The 19,168-nt window shown below is 40.8% G+C and overlaps 1 protein-coding gene across 9 annotated transcripts in view; it reads left to right on the top strand.

Moving 5' to 3' along the window:
* The window catches only part of LOC138749437 (neurofibromin), a 277,305-nt gene that overhangs the window by 221,718 nt on the left and 36,419 nt on the right, over positions 1-19,168 (top strand). For all 9 annotated transcript variants that reach the window (XM_069910754.1, XM_069910751.1, XM_069910749.1 and 6 more), the window contains 3 exons: positions 6,775-6,989; positions 10,158-10,219; positions 12,020-12,134. In XM_069910754.1, the coding sequence (XP_069766855.1) occupies positions 6,775-6,989; positions 10,158-10,219; positions 12,020-12,134 (392 nt within the window). The remainder of the gene's footprint in view (positions 1-6,774; positions 6,990-10,157; positions 10,220-12,019; positions 12,135-19,168) is intronic.

Below are 19,168 nucleotides of genomic sequence, written 5' to 3'. Positions count from 1 at the left end.
TGTTTTTCCAGCATCTTCTAGCCTCTATTCGCAGGCTTTTCCTTATGTGGTTCTACTGATACCTATTGGGACTGTGATGGAGAAGCTCTGGTTATTTTTAACCGTCCAGAACTCGCAAGGGATTGGATATACTTGCTTTAAAGTCCATCCAGACTTGTGCGGCTCGGAAAGAGGAGCTTCAGCCATCACGTCCACGATGACCTTTTTGTGCTTCTCCATCCATTTTCGCACACAAAGTCTGGAGCCTTCGACATCTTCCCTGATGAAGAGTCTAAATACCTCTGAACTTTAGTGATTGCATTTGCAACTGAGTTCCAGTTTTGAACTGAACCATAGACTTCCGTTTCATCCGTTCTGTTGGAACCAGATATGAGATTCAGGTCGATGTTACCTCCATCACAAAAATGTACTTCAAGATATTTAAAATGGCCTCTTTTTGATATTTCTATATACTTTAATCGTCTTTGCCATTATCTTGTTTTTCTGCCCTTTATCACCCAAAAAATTGTCAATTCAGACAGAATTGACCACAACTTCTCATCCCCTTGCTTGTCTTATGGTCAACACCCTCTTTTTTCTGGGTGCCTCCCAAGATCACTGCAATTTCACTTCCTGTTTTGAGATCTCATCTAAACTTCGTCTAAAATCATCTTTGATTTCACACTATTGTATTGCACATTCTTTCATTTCACATTTATGCTTCTGAGAAGCAGCTTCAGTCTTTTTTTTAACTGAGAGTAATTAATAAATACAAGCTTTTTAACCTGAAAGACAGATGTGGAAAATTTCACTTTTAATGTTGCACTTAGTATGATAGAAGTGTGTAACATTAGACAGTAAAACCCCTCGTAACTAGCATCTATGGGGATTAGTAGATGCCAAATAAGTGAATTTTCGGGTTGCTTGTGACTGCACGTTGCGTGATAACTAACTGCGAGGCGTGCTATTTTTAAACTGTATTTTTTCCAGTTTATTTTCTCTGATTTTTTTTGCTGGTTGCTTGAATTCCAGATAACAAGGATTTTACTGTACATCGAAGCAAAGTTCACCAACATTGTTGCTTTCCCATATAGTCTACTTCTTGGAAAAGTTGTTCTAAATCAGTTTGCATATTGAGGATATTTGCACAATGTTGTCTTGCGTTTGCTGTTGGAACACGATGGTCATGTTTATTTAACTTCAACAGTAAATTGGATTGCACAACAGATGAGAAATGATTACAACATTTGTATTCCAGCTCATAAGGAGCTTTCAGAATTATTGCAATTTGTTCAGACAAAGTTTTCAAATGAAATATTTTAAAGATCCATCTGCTGCAATTTGACTGTTTAGCTTGTGAATTAAGCTTCAGTCTGGTTCTGCGCTGACAGTTTAAATGTCCATACACTCCATCTACAAACATCAATGACTTCTCTCTGCTTTGTGTGTCTATTAAAAATTGATCCTTCAAATGTGGAGTAAGGAAAAGGTCTGTTGTAGAAGATTAAACGTATTTTGAGTTTCAAAGATATGTAAAATTAGGGAAAACTAAAAAGGATTAAAAGAAACGCTTGTTTGGGAAATCTAAAATAAGCTCGAGCCGGGCTATTTAGGTGTGAAATCAGAAAGCTACATTTTGTAAGAATTCAGTAAGAACACAAGACGTAGGAACAGTCGTAGGCCCTCTGGTCTTTCAAGCCAGTTCCACCATTCAAAAAGATCACATTGATCTTGTACCTGTGAACCGTTTTCCTGTGATATCTTCAAATTAATATACTGAAATCTATGAAATATCTTTATTTATTTCGACATACAGCATGATAACAGGTCATTTCGGCCCATGAGCCCGTGCCACCCAATTAACCTTCAAGCCCCAGTACATTTTGATGGGAGGAAACTGGAGCATCTGGGGAAAACCCACACAAACGGGAAGAATGTACAAACTCCTTACAGACAGCGTGGGATTCAAACTCTGGTCTTGATCGCTGGTGGTGAAAAGGCATTGCTCTAACCACTGCTGCCTGATACTGAGGCTTAGTGGTATAGATAAATACCTATAGCCTTTTTCTCACTGTGTAGTGGAATCAAAAACTAGAGGGCATTGGTTGAAGGTGAGGGGGGAGAGCTATGAAAAAGGCACCTGAAGGCCACCCTCTTCACGAAGTTGGTGAGTATATTGAAGAAGCCACGAGAAGAAATAGTGGAAGCAGGCACCACTGTATTGTGCAAGATGTTTTGAATAAACTGGTTTTGTTAGGAGGAGATTCCATTTGGCCAATTTGATTGAAGTTTTCAGAGAGAGCAAAGTGTATGGATGAGGACGATCTGGTTTCATTAGACATGGATATCAATAAAGCCTTTGTCTAACAAAGAGAGACTGGTTCAAAAAGTTGAACCAATTGGCTACAGGGCACATTGGCAAATCGGGTCCAAAATTGGCTTCACCCAAGGATGTCGAGGGTGATGGTGGAGGGCAATTTTGGGATTGGAAGCCTGTGGTCATTAGTGTATCACAAGAATCAGTGCCTGGATCCAACTCCTTGGTATGTACATTAAAGATTTGAATGTGGAGTTGGAATCAGAATTTATTGTCATGAACATGTCACAAAATTTGTTGTTAAGCGGTAGCGTTACAGTGCAAACATATCTCTATAAGATTACGTTTAAAAAAAAATAGATTATTGCAAAAATAAGAGGAAATGAGGTAGTGTCTGTCCAGAAATATGATGGTGGTGTGGAAGAAACTCTCCGTGAGCTGCTGGGTGTTCACCCTCAGGCTCCTGCACCTCCTTACTGTTGTTAGCAGTGTGAAGAGGGCATGGATGGGTGGTGGGGATCCTTGAGGATAGAGGCTGCTTTCTTAAAGCATCACCTCTTATAGATGTCCTCAGTGGAGTGGAGTGTGATGGCGCTAGCTGAGTTCACACCTCTCTATAGACTTTTCTTGCCTTGTGCATTGGCACCTATACTAGACAGAGGTGCGACCGGTCAGAATGCTCTCCAAGGTACCCCTGTGGAAGAGTCTTTGGTGACGTACCGAGTCTCCTCAAGCTCCTAACCAAGTGTAGCTGCTGGTGAGCCTTCTTCATGATGGCATTGACACAGAGCCCCCAGGACAGATCCACAGGAACATGAAGCTCTTAATCCTTTCCGCTGCTGACCCCTCGATGAGGACTGGTTGGTGATCTGATTTTCCCCTTTCTGAAGTCCACAATCAGCATGTAGGTGGTTTGATTAGTATGTTGGCAGCTGATGTAAAAATCGCTAAGATTGTGGGCACTGTTGCGGGAAGTCTTCAGCAACAGGATGATATTGATGAGTTGTTAAGATGCTGGCATCATGGCAGATAGAATTTAATCCTGTTAAGTGTGAGATTATGCACATTAGAGGAGAACTAATGAGGGTAGGATGTAACAAATAATAGGGTCTTAGGGTATATTAAGTAATAGAGGAACCTCCAGCTGTCCAGCATATTCCAGTGGTAACATCACCAGAGATCTATGAAGTGAGGTGTCCTTGTTTTTCTACTTAAATTTTATCGTCAAAGCCATCCTATAATTTCTCATCATAATTGCTTGCTGCCCTCTCAAGTTATCTTTCGTTCGCCCACTTCCTTTTGATCTGTCACAATTTAAAGATACTTCTTTGTTTTGTGTGAGAAAATGGATGATCTCACAATTTCCATTGTATCTTGCCCACTTTAGCTTATTTAAATTTCCTCGGAGTCTCTTTACATCCTCCTCCTCCTCAGTCCCCCCAGTTTACTTTCACCCATGAGGCCAGATCGATGATAAAGATTGAATTTGAGTCTGGAATGTGACATGTGTGCAAGTGCAATGTATCAGTCCACCCAAATTTCTTATTTGCTGAAGCCCTGCAGTTTTTTTGAGAAATGCCGACAGCAGCAGTATAAATAAAGTTACCACAATGTGCATAGACAGAATAGCTGGCAAATCCAAACACTGATCCCTGCAGCACAGCCTGTCTCTCAAAGGAAAAGCAGTCATGAAGCATTGCTCACACTACTTTTTCATTTTGCCCTGTTTGCCTTCATCTCTTTTCTCCATTCTCAGAACATTTAACTGAACCAGTATCCACAGCCTTACACCTGAAGAAAGAACCTTTTACACACGAAAACTAAAATTGGTTTTAAAAAAAAGTTCTCAATCCATTCTTGTGGATTACCCCTCATCTCTCTCCACCCACACTCCCCCCACCAAATTCAGTGGTCTAAACTTATTGAATACCCTTCTGTGGGGGATTCTATTTAAAGTCTTCTGATGAGGTTTTGTGTATCTTTCTTGACCTCCATTTGATTTAAAAAGATTAATGTTACACTTTTTAAAATATTTTTATTGATTTTAATAAAGAATATACAAACAAAAAGAGTACAATTTAACAATATAGTATGGACAGTTTTATAAATGAAATAAGATAGTCTGTATAACATAACTGGATAACTTCCAGATTACATTCAGAGGTAACTTTATTGAACACATGGGAGACAAATGGGAAGACGTCAAATTATACTTAATTAATACTAAGCAACTCCAGACATGGAGGTGAGGGGGTTGGAGGGTTATTGGCAGAGAGCGGGAGATTTGAGCTAGTGGAGCTGTTCTAGTGAACCGGTGCGGACTCGAAAGGCCAACATGGCCTGTTTCCGCTCCGTAAATGGTTATATGGTTATATCACCAACTACATTTTTAAAAAGTTTAAATTTAAATACAACATGGTAACAGGCCATTTCGGCCCATGAGTCCGTGCCACCCAATTAACCTACAGTCTGATACGCTCGAACAGTGGGAGGAAACCTGAGCCCCCGTGGAAAACCCATGCAGACACGGGGAGAATGTGCAAACTCCTCATAGACAGCACAGGATTTGAACCCTGGTCCTGATCGCTGGCACTGTAACAGCATTGCACTGACCACTATGCCAACTGTGCCACTCCAAAGTTGAGCATGCTCTCTCTTTCAGAGAGCCATGCTGCCTTCAATCCTTTTATTTGTTTAGTAGGTATCCTTCTTTGAAGAAGACCGCAGAGCCCACCTCACTGACAAAAGACAAAGGAGGAAAAACCCAACACCCAACCCCAACCCACCAATTTTCCCTTTCAACCGCTGCAACCGGGCCTGCCTGTCCTGCGTCGGACTTGTCAGTCACCAACGAACCTGCAGCAGACGTGGACATTACCCCTCCATAAATCTTCGTCCATGAAGCCAAGCCAAAGAAAGAGGTGTTCTGGTGTTTTACCTTTGCACTTGACATAATTTTCCTCCTTCCTGATGTGAGCTCATGGAATAATTATTTCATGACTGTTTGCTCTCCCAGCTACTTTGTAGGCTTCAAGTATTTAGGAAAGCTTGCAGAGGGGCTCAGTGCAGCTGCCGATGCTGCGGGAGTGTTGGAGATGAATCCACAGTGACTCTGAAAGGGTTTCCATTCACTTCTCTTTCTCTCTTACCAGGCGACATTAATGTTGACTCTTTGTCTGCCTTCTAGCAGGTGGAAGGAAATTTCATGTAAGGTTGCACGTTTTGTACTATCACATAACAATAAGGTATCTTGAATCTTGAGTATTACTTCTTATCACTTAAAGTTCAAAGCTAAAGTGAGGAAGTCCTTACATTTGAGGGACGTGGTCTTCAAAGACTGGCTAGCACTTAATTGCCTTTCCCAAATTGTCCTTGAGAAGATTTATTGTACCTTCCTGAACTGCTGAAGTTCTTGAGGTGTGGATTTACCCATGTTATTTAGCAGCGAAGGAATGCTGATATATTTCCAAGTCAAGATGGTGTGGGTTGGAAGACATCTTCCAAGTGGTGGTGACATCATGTATTCTCCTTCCAGCTGGTGGAGGTTGTGGGTTTGGAAGGTGATGTCCAAGATGCCTTGGTGAGATGCTGCAGAGCATCCTGTAGATCAGTGATTTTCAAACTTTCCTTCCACTCGCATTCCACCTTAAGTATTCCCTATGCCATCGGTGCTCTGTGATTAGTAAGGGATTGCTTAACGTGGGATGTGAGTGGAAAGGAGTTTAAAACAAATTGTACCTAATTGATTGGTTATGTACACGGTTTCATAACTCCAAAGGAAATGGGCCAATGACAATTTTTCTCAAGCAAAATATTTCAGTAACAATTGGGTCTTGAGCAATGGTTCTCAACTTTTTTTTCCCCCATTCACATACCACCTTAAGCAATCCCTTACTAATCACAGAGCACCTATGGCATAGGTATTACTTAAAGTGGCATGAGAGTGGAAAGAAAACATTTGAAAGCCACTGGTGTAGATGGTTCCTGTTCCTGTTGTGAATGTTTGTGGATGGATGTCGATCAAACAGTCCTGGATGGTCTTGAACTTCTAGAGAGTTATTGAAGGTACTCCTGTCCTTCATTTCGTAATGTAAACATGTATAGACACCTAGAAATAACGCTACAAATAACGCAGCCAGTGACAACTTCTGTTACATGCTTATATTTATTTGTTTTATTTTTAATTTTTAATTTTTCACACTATGAACGATATTAACCAAAATACATGCAAACATTTCCCTCTTGAATATACACAGTGTCATTTCCTCCCCTTTTCCCTCCCTCCATTCCACCCCCTCCATTCCACCCCCTCCCTACCCACTAAACGTTCAACATATACAATACAATAAATCCATGAAACAATGTCATCACACAATGAGAATAAACAAGAAAATTGTGTCTTATATTTATTTGTTGATGCACATTGGAGAATGCATGAGCTTGTCTAAGAAGAACCTTTTGTCCCCCCTTCCCAACAGAAGAAACAAAGCAAGTTTTGCGGCTCAGCCTGACGGAGTTTTCGTTGCCAAAGTTCTACCTGCTCTTCGGAATCAGTAAAGTCAAATCGGCTGCTGTGATTGCATTCAGATCCAGCTATCGTGATCGTTCCTTTTCACCTGGATCCTACGAGAGGGAGACCTTTGCTCTGACCTCCCTAGAAACTGTAACTGAAGCCCTGTTGGAGATAATGGAGGTAAGAGTCACATACAAAAAAAGTTGGTTTGTTCACAGAAGAGACATAAAACACAAAAGTGTTGGAGATAGTCAACAGAAGTAAAAAGTAGCCAATGTTTTGGCCTTGAGCTCTTCCATTCCTGACAAAGGGCTCAACCCTGAAACGTTAAATTTAAAAAAAAACAGCCCGGTAACAGGATCTTCCAGCCCATGAGCCTGTGCAGCCCAAATACACTAATGAACCTACAAACCTCACGGGTTTTGAAGGGTGGGAGGAAACCGGAACACCCGGAGGAAACACGCGCAGATCTGGGGACAACTTACAAACTCCTTACAAATAGTGGTAGATTCAAACCTGGGCCGCTGGTGCTGTAATAGTGTTGTGATATATTTCTAAGTCAGGATGGTATGTGGCTGGGAAGGCATCTTCCAAGTTGTGGTGACCCCATGTTTTTGCTGTAAGTGTCCTTCTAGCTGGTGAAATGTGTGGGTTTGGAAGGTGATGTCCAAGATGGATTGGTGTTTCTGCAGATACCGTTTGTAACCTTTTACTTCCCATGAATACTGTATGACCCTTTGAGTTTCTCCAACACTTATAGGTACTGCACTCAATCCCAGCATCTGCAGATTTTCTTGAAACTTCAAACAACAAGTTCAGGGAGTCCCCAGGTTATCGAAGAGATTTGTTCCTACTTTGTCTTTAAGTCGAGTTTGTAGATAAGTCGGAAGAGGTACATACAGTTCGAAACCAGACTCCCTGTATATATAACTTAGCTTGCTTGGAAAAGATTTTTCTTTTAATGTTTATTTCTTGCAAAATATTTGGAACAGTGAGAAGGGTTCTTCTGTGAACAGACAAATGGGTTATCTCTAACATACAGACCTGTAAAAAGTATAGGGTTGCAATGAAGATCAGTTGGCATCAAATAAAGACATCATTGTCATACTTTGTGGGGATCATTCAGGAGCCTGATGTCTATAGGGAAGAAATTGTCTTAAAGCCTGTTGGTGCTATTTTCATTCTCTTCTGCCTTCTCCCTAATGGGAGGAGGGAGTAGTCATATTTTATAGTAGTGAATAACTTGTGTTTTTCCATGTTGTCCAAAAGTATAATGAATTCCCTTCAGGCATGCAGTAGTTTTGGGGCACCACATACCCCTTAAAGGGAATCTTGATTTTGCAGTCTCAGCTTCCGCTGTCACTCCCCATTATTTGTTCCCTCCACTGTGGATTTAATATCGCCAAAATGGTAACACAGAAAGCAGATTTTTTAAAATTGGAGGCACAAGAGTCTGATGATATTCAGATTTGGAGCTTAAAAACAAGCCTTACTGCTGTAGGAGCTCAACATGTGAAGTGGTATCTGTGCGTGGGGTGGGGGAAGGAATCGACAATGTGTCAGGTCAAAACCCTTCAAGAATTTTTGGGACCTTGATTTGAGAATGGAATATCTGGAAATTTCAAAGTTCAGATTTATTGCCAGAATACAGACAGACATCACATACAATCCTGAGATTCTTTTTACCTGCAGGCCAGGCAGAGTTTCTGATGACTGGTAACTGTACTCAAAAAGAAAGAAATGTTAACAAAAAAAAAGAAATTTAAGCAAACTGCACAAATGTAAAGATGTGCTGGCAATGGAGAGGGATCAGAGAAGATTCACAAGAATGATTCCTGGAATGAAGGGATTAACATATGAGGAACATTTGATGGCCCATGGACTTGTACTCCTTGGAGTTCAGAAGAATGAGGGGGATGATCTCGTAGAAGCATTTGAAATGCTGAAAGGTGTGGACAGAGTAGATGTGGCAAAGTTGTTTCCCATGGTAGGGTAGTCAAGGACAAGAGGGCACAACTTCACGATTGAAGGCCGTCCATTTAAAAGGGAGATGTGGAGGACTTTCTGTATCCAGAGAGTGGAGAACTCCTGAAATTTGCTTCCATGGGAGGCTATAGAGGCCAAGTTGTTGGGTGCATTTAAGGCAGAGCTTGATGGATATCTGATCCTGGTGTCTTTTCCAGGTGTCAGTGGTTATGGGGAGAAGGCAGAGGAGTGGAGTTGAGTGGCAGAATTGTTCAACTCATGATGGATTGGCAGAGCTGACTTGATGGGTTGAATGGCCTGCTTCTGCTCCTATGTCTTGTGTTAAGTAGAAATATTCAGTAATAAATAATGAGCAAATTTAATCCAGGCCCCACTTAAGAGATGAGTTCACTTCACTTCACATGAGACACCAAAGGAGAGAAAGTCTAAACGCCATTTTGTCACCATTGAAATGTCTGGTACAGTGGGGCTGATTGCAATTTTATGAAATATATTTTGAAATAATTTGTTGTGGTCATTCGACAGTAATTTTCAATTGTGAATTTGCTGCTGGAAATGATGCAATCAACTGTCAGCTATGGATCAAAACAACTTTATTTATTAGGTTCCAATTGCATTTTATGTCAAGCATAATTACCGAAGGATATCTTTTGAATACAAAGTATTGAATACAAAGTATATCAGGGCGAATAATTCATGCCACTTTATAGACTTATTTGTGTTTTTCCAATCCTTGAAAGTGTTCAGTACCTAACATAACTGGCTACTATTTCATTGGTAGAACCATAGAATACTGCAGCACAGAAACCGGCCCTTCAGCCATCTAGTCTATGCTGAACTATTGTTCTTCCTTACACCATATTGCTCGGCTCCTCTGGTCTTTGCAACATCCTTTTCAAACTCTTCTCTGCACTCTTGTCAGGAATGTAAAATGTTGGTTTCTCCTGTGACCTCTTGTGAAAGAGAGATAAGCATTAGAGAATTGGGTGCGATGTTGGACACCCTCGGTTATTTGTCCACATTTAGAATTGTTTCCAGGTTACTGAAGCTCAACAGGAAAAGTTATAATTTATTTCTATATATGTGAACAGAATTTGATTTTGGTAATTATCCATGAAATAAAAACAGAAAGTAAATAAACAGCCGGTGAGGGCAGCATCCGTGGAGAGAAAAAAAACAGTTTTAACTCATCAAGACGTGAAACTGAAATGTTCACTCTGGTTTGCTTTTCACAGATGCTATCTGACCTGCTGAGTACTTCCAGTATTTATTTTTGTTTTGTGTCAGGTTCCCAGTATCTGCATTATTTTATTTTGCTTTTAAGTTGCCATATTAAGACTTTTTTTTTTCCCTCCCCTCCAGGCCTGTATGAGAGATATACCTACCTGCAAGTGGCTGGACCAATGGAAAGATTTAGCACAGAAGTAGGTGTTGTTAACCTGCACTTTATACAAAAAATTGCTTCTGTTTCCGGCACCTGCCTACCTTTCACTCATACCTTGACGGAGGGCTCAAGCCCGAAATGTTGGTTATGTGCAACCGTGTCTGCCTGTCCCGCATCGGACTTGTCAGCCACCAACGAGCCTGCAGCTGACGTGGACGTTACCCCTCCATAAATCTTCGTCCGCGAAGCCAAGCCAAAGAAAGAAAGAAAGAAAAGTAGTGTCCGTAGTCTATAGAATTTTACTTTTTCTTCTGTTTCTTTCTGTTTTCAGTTTTTCAATTCCTAAATGTTTCTCCCTACACCCCTTACCCACTACCCTCCCCCCCCCACCAACCAGATTTGCCTGCAACACCAGACCATGAAGGATTGGGAAAGTGGACCTTGATCAAGGCCGCATCTAAATTGGCTGCAAGGAAGATTGAAGGTTAAATTCCTTCCGATTGAACGTAGAGCATTATAGCACAACACGGGTCCTTCAGCAACCCATGTAAACGTTCTCTGCCACAACCTAATTTTTCCCTACCTCACAACCACAGCCTTCTCTTTTCATTATTGACCAAATTGGTGAAATGAGCAGGGCAAGGAGATAAAAGTAGATGGCACCATTTGGTGATCCACTCCTAGTCTGCAGCTGGACTAATTTCAATTTAAACAACCAAGGATTGATGTCATTCGTGCGATAAGACAATAGTGCTTCTGATTGTCATTGCTTATGACCTCTTGATTGAAGGATAGATTATACCACAAATATATAATTGGGATTCTGAGATCACAGGAATTCAGACCTGCTCTCAGAAGGTATCAGAACTTTCTCACAGGTCAGCTTCATGCATGGGAATCTTTCCCTGCCTTCTCCCTTCATTTTGGGGAGCAGAATGTTTCTCTTTGAAGCAGATCTGTCCTTGATGGAGAGTGAGATGCCATTGAGACTGATGATTCGTTCGAATGAGATACATTTTCAGTGTTTCTAGTGACACCACAGCATCTCTGACCATGGTTTAGCTAGGAGTTGAAAGCATGTTTGGGGTGACAAAAATCTGACTTCAATACACTGTGTTGAGTTAGTGCACAGGGAATCTTTTTTACAATGCTGACATTGGCTTCTAACGTGTATCCTTCTCCCTTCCTCCCCATCCCCCTCCTCCCCCCCCAGCTCAAGCCAACACAGGGGTTTTGACATCGAGCCAACCGCTCCTCTCCACCCCCAAATCAATTCTCCCCTTCCTCTCTCCTATCCATATCCAGTTAACACTTTTTGTCTGTTGGTCTGTGCTCCTCCCCCTGCCCTTTCTATCCTTCTTCTCAGCCTTTTTTATTCAGGCACCTGCCTGCTTTTTACCCCTATCTTGAAGAAGGGCTCAGGCCCAAAATGTCTGGACACTGCAAAAATCAGCTGAGCTTTTTTGTGTTTTTACGACAATCACAGCGCTTGCACTTTTTCGTGTTTCTCACCAGAAAAGATGGCTTTGTCCACTTGAAATACCAATTGTCTGTTCCATTTTTGCATTCCTAGGATTCCCTTTGCAGCAGGAGTAATGGATACAATGGGAACTGGAGAAGAATCTGAGCCTTCATTTTATTTCTCCCAGCTTATGATCAGTTATACCTTTTTACTGCCACCTTGAGGGAAATCAACCAACTTGGATGTTACTGAGGATTGAATCAGACATTGCTAATTTAAGACATCTGGTGTACAATTGATTCCTCTTTCAGTTTCTGTTACATGTGCAACATGTTGCTTGGTATCATTTCAACTTTATCTCCTTTTTGTTCTCTATAGATTTGCTTTTCAGTATAACCCATCTCTTCAGCCGAGAGCTCTTGTTGTCTTTGGCTGCATCAGCAAGAAAGTAATTCATGGGCAAATTAAGCAGATCATTCGTATCCTCAGCAAGGTGAGTGTTGAAATATTTTCCCTGCTACCTTATAAATGCTAGTTTATAAAACTATATTCTGCCTCATGGGAAATGTCAGCTAATTTTCAAAACTTAAAGGATTGGTTCCAATACTTAAAAAGCTGAAATATCATGAACTGAGGTTCAGATTAGTCAAGATGTGTTTGTTCTAGACCAAGCAGGTTATCACGTTGGTCACGGAAGCTCGCTTCAAGATAACTCAGTGACATCCTCTTTTAGAGGCTGTTATTTCTCTGTACAGAGCTGTTGTGTTATGGTAAAGGGGTCTTGTAGTTATTGTACTAAGTTCAAGATCCACCACAGCACGTTGTAAAACCAAATGAATGTGGCTGTCGAACAAAGTATACACATGAAAAGCAAACAGATTCATAAACATGCTAACCCCAGCCTTCGTTCTGCATTTCACCCATTCTTGAGTGTCTTCCCATGCCTTTCAGTAGAGTGCTGTTACCACAGTTGTCCAAATCCTGAGAAGAAATGAACTTGTGGAAAAGTTTATGTCAGGCTTCAGAAATTTATGTCTGAAGGACCAGAACACACATAAACAACCTTCAATTTTAAACTCTTTTGCGGTGCATTTATCAATAGCCAGCTCTTTCAATTCTCCATTGCTTCATGGTAGTATTGCTGATGCGATGCTCCTCAATCGGACTACTTTTGTCCAGCATAGTCCCCACACACGTGAGGGCCGCTTGTCTTCCTTTTGGTAGACAAAGTTAAAGAAATTCATGTATGTTATATTCTAAATGTAGTATTATGTGACAATAATGGAACCGTTACCTTTACACATACCTGCCAAGGCACCTTTACAAGCTGTCTGTACTTCCACACCTTGCACATAGAGTAAGAACAATTTGTTTTTGCTATGTTGATGGAGGAGGGATACTTTGTCTCTGTCACCAATGACTTACATTAATCTTCAAAGTCTGATAGCTCTGACTTGGCTGCAGGGTGTTGAAGAAGGTGAAGTGGGGGAGGAGGATGTGAAAGTACAGCATCAAGTTATAACGATTGTATTCAGAGGGTGCTTTCTGATTTCTGCCATTCACCCTTGAGCTGTAATTTGGTCTTGCACCTCACTGGGGAGCACCAGAAGGTTTCATTAAAAAGGGCAGTGATGTCCTCAATCAATGATGGACTCATTCTCTTGCAAAGCCCCATTTGAACACAGGCAATAACTTCTGCCTTCTTTTGGAAAATAATAGTGTGACGGATTATGTTATATTTTATGTTGTATATAGATATGTTTTAAAGGAGATACATTTTGGCAGGTTTTTATTTAAACTTCACAGAATTCAAGCAATACTACACAACACAGATCTCATTTAAAATGCCAGAGCTCTGCTCAAGCCAGACAGTCCAGGCACTGAATGCCCTTGCAAAAACTGAAGAATTTCACAAGTTGGTGTTAATTGGACATGCTGTGGAGTAATGGATTATTGTTTGGAAAACAACAGATGAACTAAATCAGAAGCTCGGGTCTGAGGCCGCGGTCTGAATGCAGTTTGCTGTTCGAGGAAGATCATGTGGTTTTCTGAGTGAGAGAGAGAATTCAGTTCTTCAGTTCTCAACAGCAGCATCTGGGACTGGAACAGGACAAGCTGGCAAGCTTGTGGAAAAATCCCATTTTGAAGACGGGTTGTGAGTTCTTGGTTCAGCCTGTTCATACAAGAGGAGGTGGCTGGCTGCATAATGTTTCACTTGAAATAAGGGAAACAGAAAAGGAACTCTGGTGACCTGAAAGAGGTTATCATCTGGAAAACCCTGATGGGGCAAGTTTCTTTGGCAAGACACTGAAGTGGCTGGTTACAAGGAATCACTTTATGTCCAGCGAGCAATAAATCTCTCTCTGAAAACCGACAAGAGCCTTCCTGACCGGTAACCATTTATCTTTCAAGCACCAAAGCCTGGTGAAGATGCATAAATGTTAAATTCTCTGCACAGTATAAGAATTGCCTGATACCACTGAACTTGGAGAAGTGAGATTGGACTGTGAATCAAAGAATTTTTCTGAACTTGTGTACACATTATATACACGTGCTTAGAATTAGAAGGGGATTAAGTTAATAGTAATAAGTTTAAGTTTGATCCTGTTTTCATGTTTAAAGATAATTAGAAGTAACTTTTGTTTAAGTAACCATTTGTTTAGGTGAATCTCTATTGCTGCTGGGTTTTAGGGTCCTCTGGGCCCACAACAATAGAATTATCTCCCTTTTAGAATTTTGCTGCTCGCTCATGTGGAAGATGCAAAATTCCTCTTCAGCGGTCAGTGTAAATAGTAGAATTGTCTTTTCACTTCAGCATTTTCTACTAAAATTGTCAGGATTGTCTTACCTCACTTGCAATTCCTTTTGAAGGACTATACTCTGAAACAACTTCATATTTGCACCTTGCTGCCTTATGCTCAGTTTATCTTTGAAGATATCAGTTATTAGATAGTTGACTTTTGCGCACAATCCTCTCCAACCAGTTGGAGTTTATTATCGTACACGTAAGTACAAATGCACTGGAATTCTTGTTGCTTTAGCTGCATAAAATACATGAACAAACAATAAATATAAATTAACTTACAACCGGGGACACAGATGATATGAAAAGATGTATAAATATTCAGTTGCATTTACTACAAAAAATTGTGATGTTGCAATAGTGCACACAGATCTTTTGTCCTGGAGTAGTTAGTAAACTCATTGAAACCTTTCAAATGTTGAAAGGTGTGGACAGAGCAGACGTAGAAAGATTACTTCACCTGGTCGGAAAATCTAGAACAAGAGGGCACAACTTCAGGATTGAAGGGCATCCGCTCAGAACAGAGAGCCTCAGGAATTTCTTCTGCCAGAGGGTGATAAATCTGGAATTTTGATGCCATGAATGGTTGATAGGTGCTTGATTACCCTGAATTTTAGTTTCCCAGTTTCTCGTTGAAAGAATTAATATTTGTTTGAGGCTTGTCAATTAAATCAGTTATCAATATGGGATATTAACAATTGAATCTGTCTTGGTGCAGTTAATAGAATTGTACAGATCTTTTGTTGTGTCGTCTAACTGCAAACATCCTCAAAAGATTTTTGTGTGTTTTATTTGAAATGAAAATATCAATATTATGTGGGCCAGCAGAAGTTCCCTAGATTTGATCCAATTTTAAACTTCTGAATTTTTTACGTATTTATTTTCAGTGTATTTTTTTTGCCAGTTGATTGAGACTGCCAGTTGCTTGAATTCCGGATAATGGGTTTTACTGTAGTTCCACGACAAAACTGACTAGTTTGCTGGGGTGAAATTGACATGGGATGTCAAGGAGTAGGGTCATCTGGTCGGACCACAACTGTACTATCACATTGTGTTCTGGTCACTGCAGTTTAGGAAGTACACTGAGTAAATCACGAAAATCTGTAGACAACATGGTTGAAGTGAAAACGCAAAATGCTGCAAAAGTTCAGCAAGTCAAACAGTGTCCTTTATGTAACACGAAGATCTGTAGATACCGTGGCTGAAGTCACGAAGATCTGTAGACATCGTGGTTGAAGTCACGAAGATCTGTAGACATTGTGGTTATGTCACGGCAATCTCTAGACACAGGGGTTGAAGAGGGAGGAACCAAATGGATTTCCTGGACTGGCTGCAGGGATGAGGAATTTCTCGAGAAACAGAAATTCTTCCTTTTGAAGAATGGAGGGTTTAATGAAACCCAGAGAAGCCAATGCTAATGCCGTCTGGTTGGAGGGTGCCTAGAAAGAAGATGAGGTGTTGTCCTCAATTTCTGGTCTGGCAATGCATGAGATCATGGACAGACATGTCAGCAAGGGAATGGGACGGGGAATTGAAATGGGTGGCCAACGGGAGATCCACGTTATTGCAGCAGACAGAGCCGAGGTGCTCAATGAAGTGATCTTCCAGACTACGCCCAGTCAGGTCACATCCTCTTGGTCAGGTCCCCAAACAATGGCAGTATCGTCAATTAATCTATCAGATCAACTCAATTAATCTTTACTGAGTGTTGGCAATCTTTCTTTCTGTGATCGAAGAAATGCATTGCTTTTTTTTAACCGTTCATTCTTCATTTGCAAATAAGGATGATGTGGAGCCTTGGAGCGATTTGTGTCCCATTGTCGTTCTTAAACAATGATCATCTGTGTTGAATTTTGAGTCATCGGCTTTTTATTTCCTTGGAACCTGCTACTGATTGTTACATAAATATTTGTGAATTCGTTCTATCCCTCATCCTGTAAATCTTTGAGCAAATTTATTTTCTTTAAAAAGTAAATAAATCTTCTAATGTCAGGAGAAAGAAAGTCTTCTACTTCAGACACTTGCAATCCCCGATAGCTCCCGAGTCTGTTGAAAAGAAATTAAAGTTGTCTCTCAGGGAAATGAAAAACCCAGATGTTCCTCCATCCTGGTTTCCTTGTGCTTTGCAGTGACTCCAGTATCTTTTTTTCCAGTGTGTCTGTATAATGCAGCATTCCAAGGACACTGCATTGGTATGACATCTATTTTTCTTTTGGGTGTATACCAAAAATGCTAAATCTGTGAGGATTCCGCATGGATTCCTCCCTCTCAACGTACAAGGAAAATGTGGCCTTAAATTATTGCCTTTTCCCCTTGAGGTGATTGGAGACCTGGACCATGCAATTTGCTGTATCTGACATAGACTGCTCTTTTCGCATGCAAATCAGGGGGCTTGTTTCACTGAGCTGGTAATGCTCCAGTAGTAGTTCATGTTTGTTTCAATGTGCAGTAAAATGCCCGGTATTGGGCCCCTACAGGGATTGCAGATGCCAGATATGTGAATTTTCTGGTTGCCTGAGAGAGAGAGACACACTTGCAATGCCTAATTAATACATGTGCATTAAGAATAAACAGTTTAAAAAACAAAAGACAGTCCAAAATGTAAAGTAATTTGAAACAAATCAGTATTGTAGTCCTTAAGTTCACTTTAATCAGGTAATTCACATAATTACAAAATTTAAAATTAATTTCAAACCCTGGTCGCTGGCACCTTTACAGCATTGAACAAACCACTACTCTAACGTTTCCACCATCATAAATGAACACCCCTTCCCCCCCCCCCCCCCCCCCCCCCCCTGAAGTTTACAGATAGAGACTCTTACCAGGCAGGAACAGGGAGACACTTTGGGAGAGTTGTTCCAGCAGCGAGCGGCATTGCCAGCTCATCATCCTGGGGTGCCACCATTTTATTCAAGCACAACTTTATTGAAACAGCTGCTGCAGGGACCAAGACACGACCAGGGCACTCCACTGGCAGAAGGTTTGCTCCCACCTTCACCAAAGGGTGCATGTTGCTTCGGAGGACATTTAATGTTACAATATTAAACTTTTATTTAATATAATTTATTTATTTCATTTGTTTTGGAAGTAGTTTGGGTTACTGCTTGAATTCTGGATACAATGATTTTACTATATGGAGCACAGATTGCTCTGTGGTATGGGGTGAATCTCTTGCATCTTTCATTGACCTTCTGCTCCTTCAGCATTCTTTTACTTTTCAGAAACCTCCATGATTTCTTGGTGTCCCTTTTTTTTTGCAGTAGCCACCAGCTCATGGTCCTTGCTACCTGAACCTGAGGCTTAATTTTTCTTAGCCAACAAGCACTGCCTCAGTGGCCAACGTTTTGTGTGATATTTCTGTTTTATTATGTGACAATAAATTGTATGTAATCTTTTACAGCAGCGGCCCTCTTCTACATTTCCTACATCACAGTGCAGTTTCAAAAGCTCCTTCCAAACGGGAATTTTCTGTCTCTTCTCCTGATGTTTTTTGGCAATTTAATTTGAAATTACATGCTTTTTATTTGAAAGAGATATAGAACTGATAAATGTTGTTTTTGATGGAGCTTGTATCCTATTATCACTGGCATTCAGCATCAGATAATCAGCCATCTACAGGAAGACAATTCAAGTATCACCAGATGTTTGCATTTTACTTCATTTCAGAATCTGCAGAAAAGCCTTTGTTACTGGAATTGAATTCATTGGTTTGTTTTGAGGTGACTCTTGGAAATCAAACAAAATCCTTACATTTTTATTTCCAAATCTGAAAAAAAAATGAGCAAGACTTGCTTGGAATATTGTGTTCAGTTCTGGTTGCCTCGTGACAGAAAGGATGCGGCAGCTAAGGGAAGGGTGCAGAGGAGATTTACCAGGATGTTCCCTAGCTTAGAGAGCATGTCTTATGAGGCAAAGTTAACAGATCTAGGGCTTTTCTCTTTGGACTGAAGAAGAATGGGAGGTGACTTAATAGAGATCTTCACGCTTGTCAAAGGCAGAGACATGGTGGGCAGCCGGCACCTTTTTCTCAGGACAAGAGTAGCAAACAGCAGATGAAGGGCTCAAGCCCAAAACATTGGTTCTGTATCTTTACTTTTGCTCCATAAAGGACCCTGCGGAGTTTCTCCAGCCTTGTACCTTTATCACCAGAGGGTATCTGCACAAGATGAGGGGAGGAACATTTAGGGGAGATGTCAGGAATAAGTTTATTACTCAGTGCTGTGGGTGCCTGGAATGCATTGCCAGGTTGGTGGTGGAGGCTGGTACAATGGGGACTTTTAAAAGACTGTTAGACAGGAACTTGGCTACAAGAAAAATAGAGAGTTATGGGTGTAAGGTGGAGAAGGTTTAGTATGTTGGAGTTGGTTTCTCTCAGATGGCACAACGTCATGGGCCAAAGGCCCTGTACTGTGTTGTTGTGTTCTATGTTCTGAGCCTTAGCTAAAATAATAGGGTTCAATGATTTAGTTTGAGCTGTTGGCATCTGCAATCCCAACTCGATTTGGTATAATAAATGACCCAAAACGTGAATTATTAATTGAATGGGCCATTGGCTTGTTGCTTCCAGTGTCGGGCTGCGATAATCCTTTGACAGGCCTGCACCAAATATAATTTGACCATGTATGATCTTTTCTCACTAATGCCCGATGATCATGTCAATTGACAGGGCAAATAGGATTACAGAGTTACCTCCCTGAACATGCAAAAGGCTGAGGCCATATTTT

The sequence above is a fragment of the Narcine bancroftii genome, chromosome 14 (genome assembly GCF_036971445.1).
Source record: "Narcine bancroftii isolate sNarBan1 chromosome 14, sNarBan1.hap1, whole genome shotgun sequence".
NCBI classification, from domain to species: domain Eukaryota; kingdom Metazoa; phylum Chordata; class Chondrichthyes; order Torpediniformes; family Narcinidae; genus Narcine; species Narcine bancroftii.
This window is presented reverse-complemented; position numbering and strand designations above follow the sequence as displayed.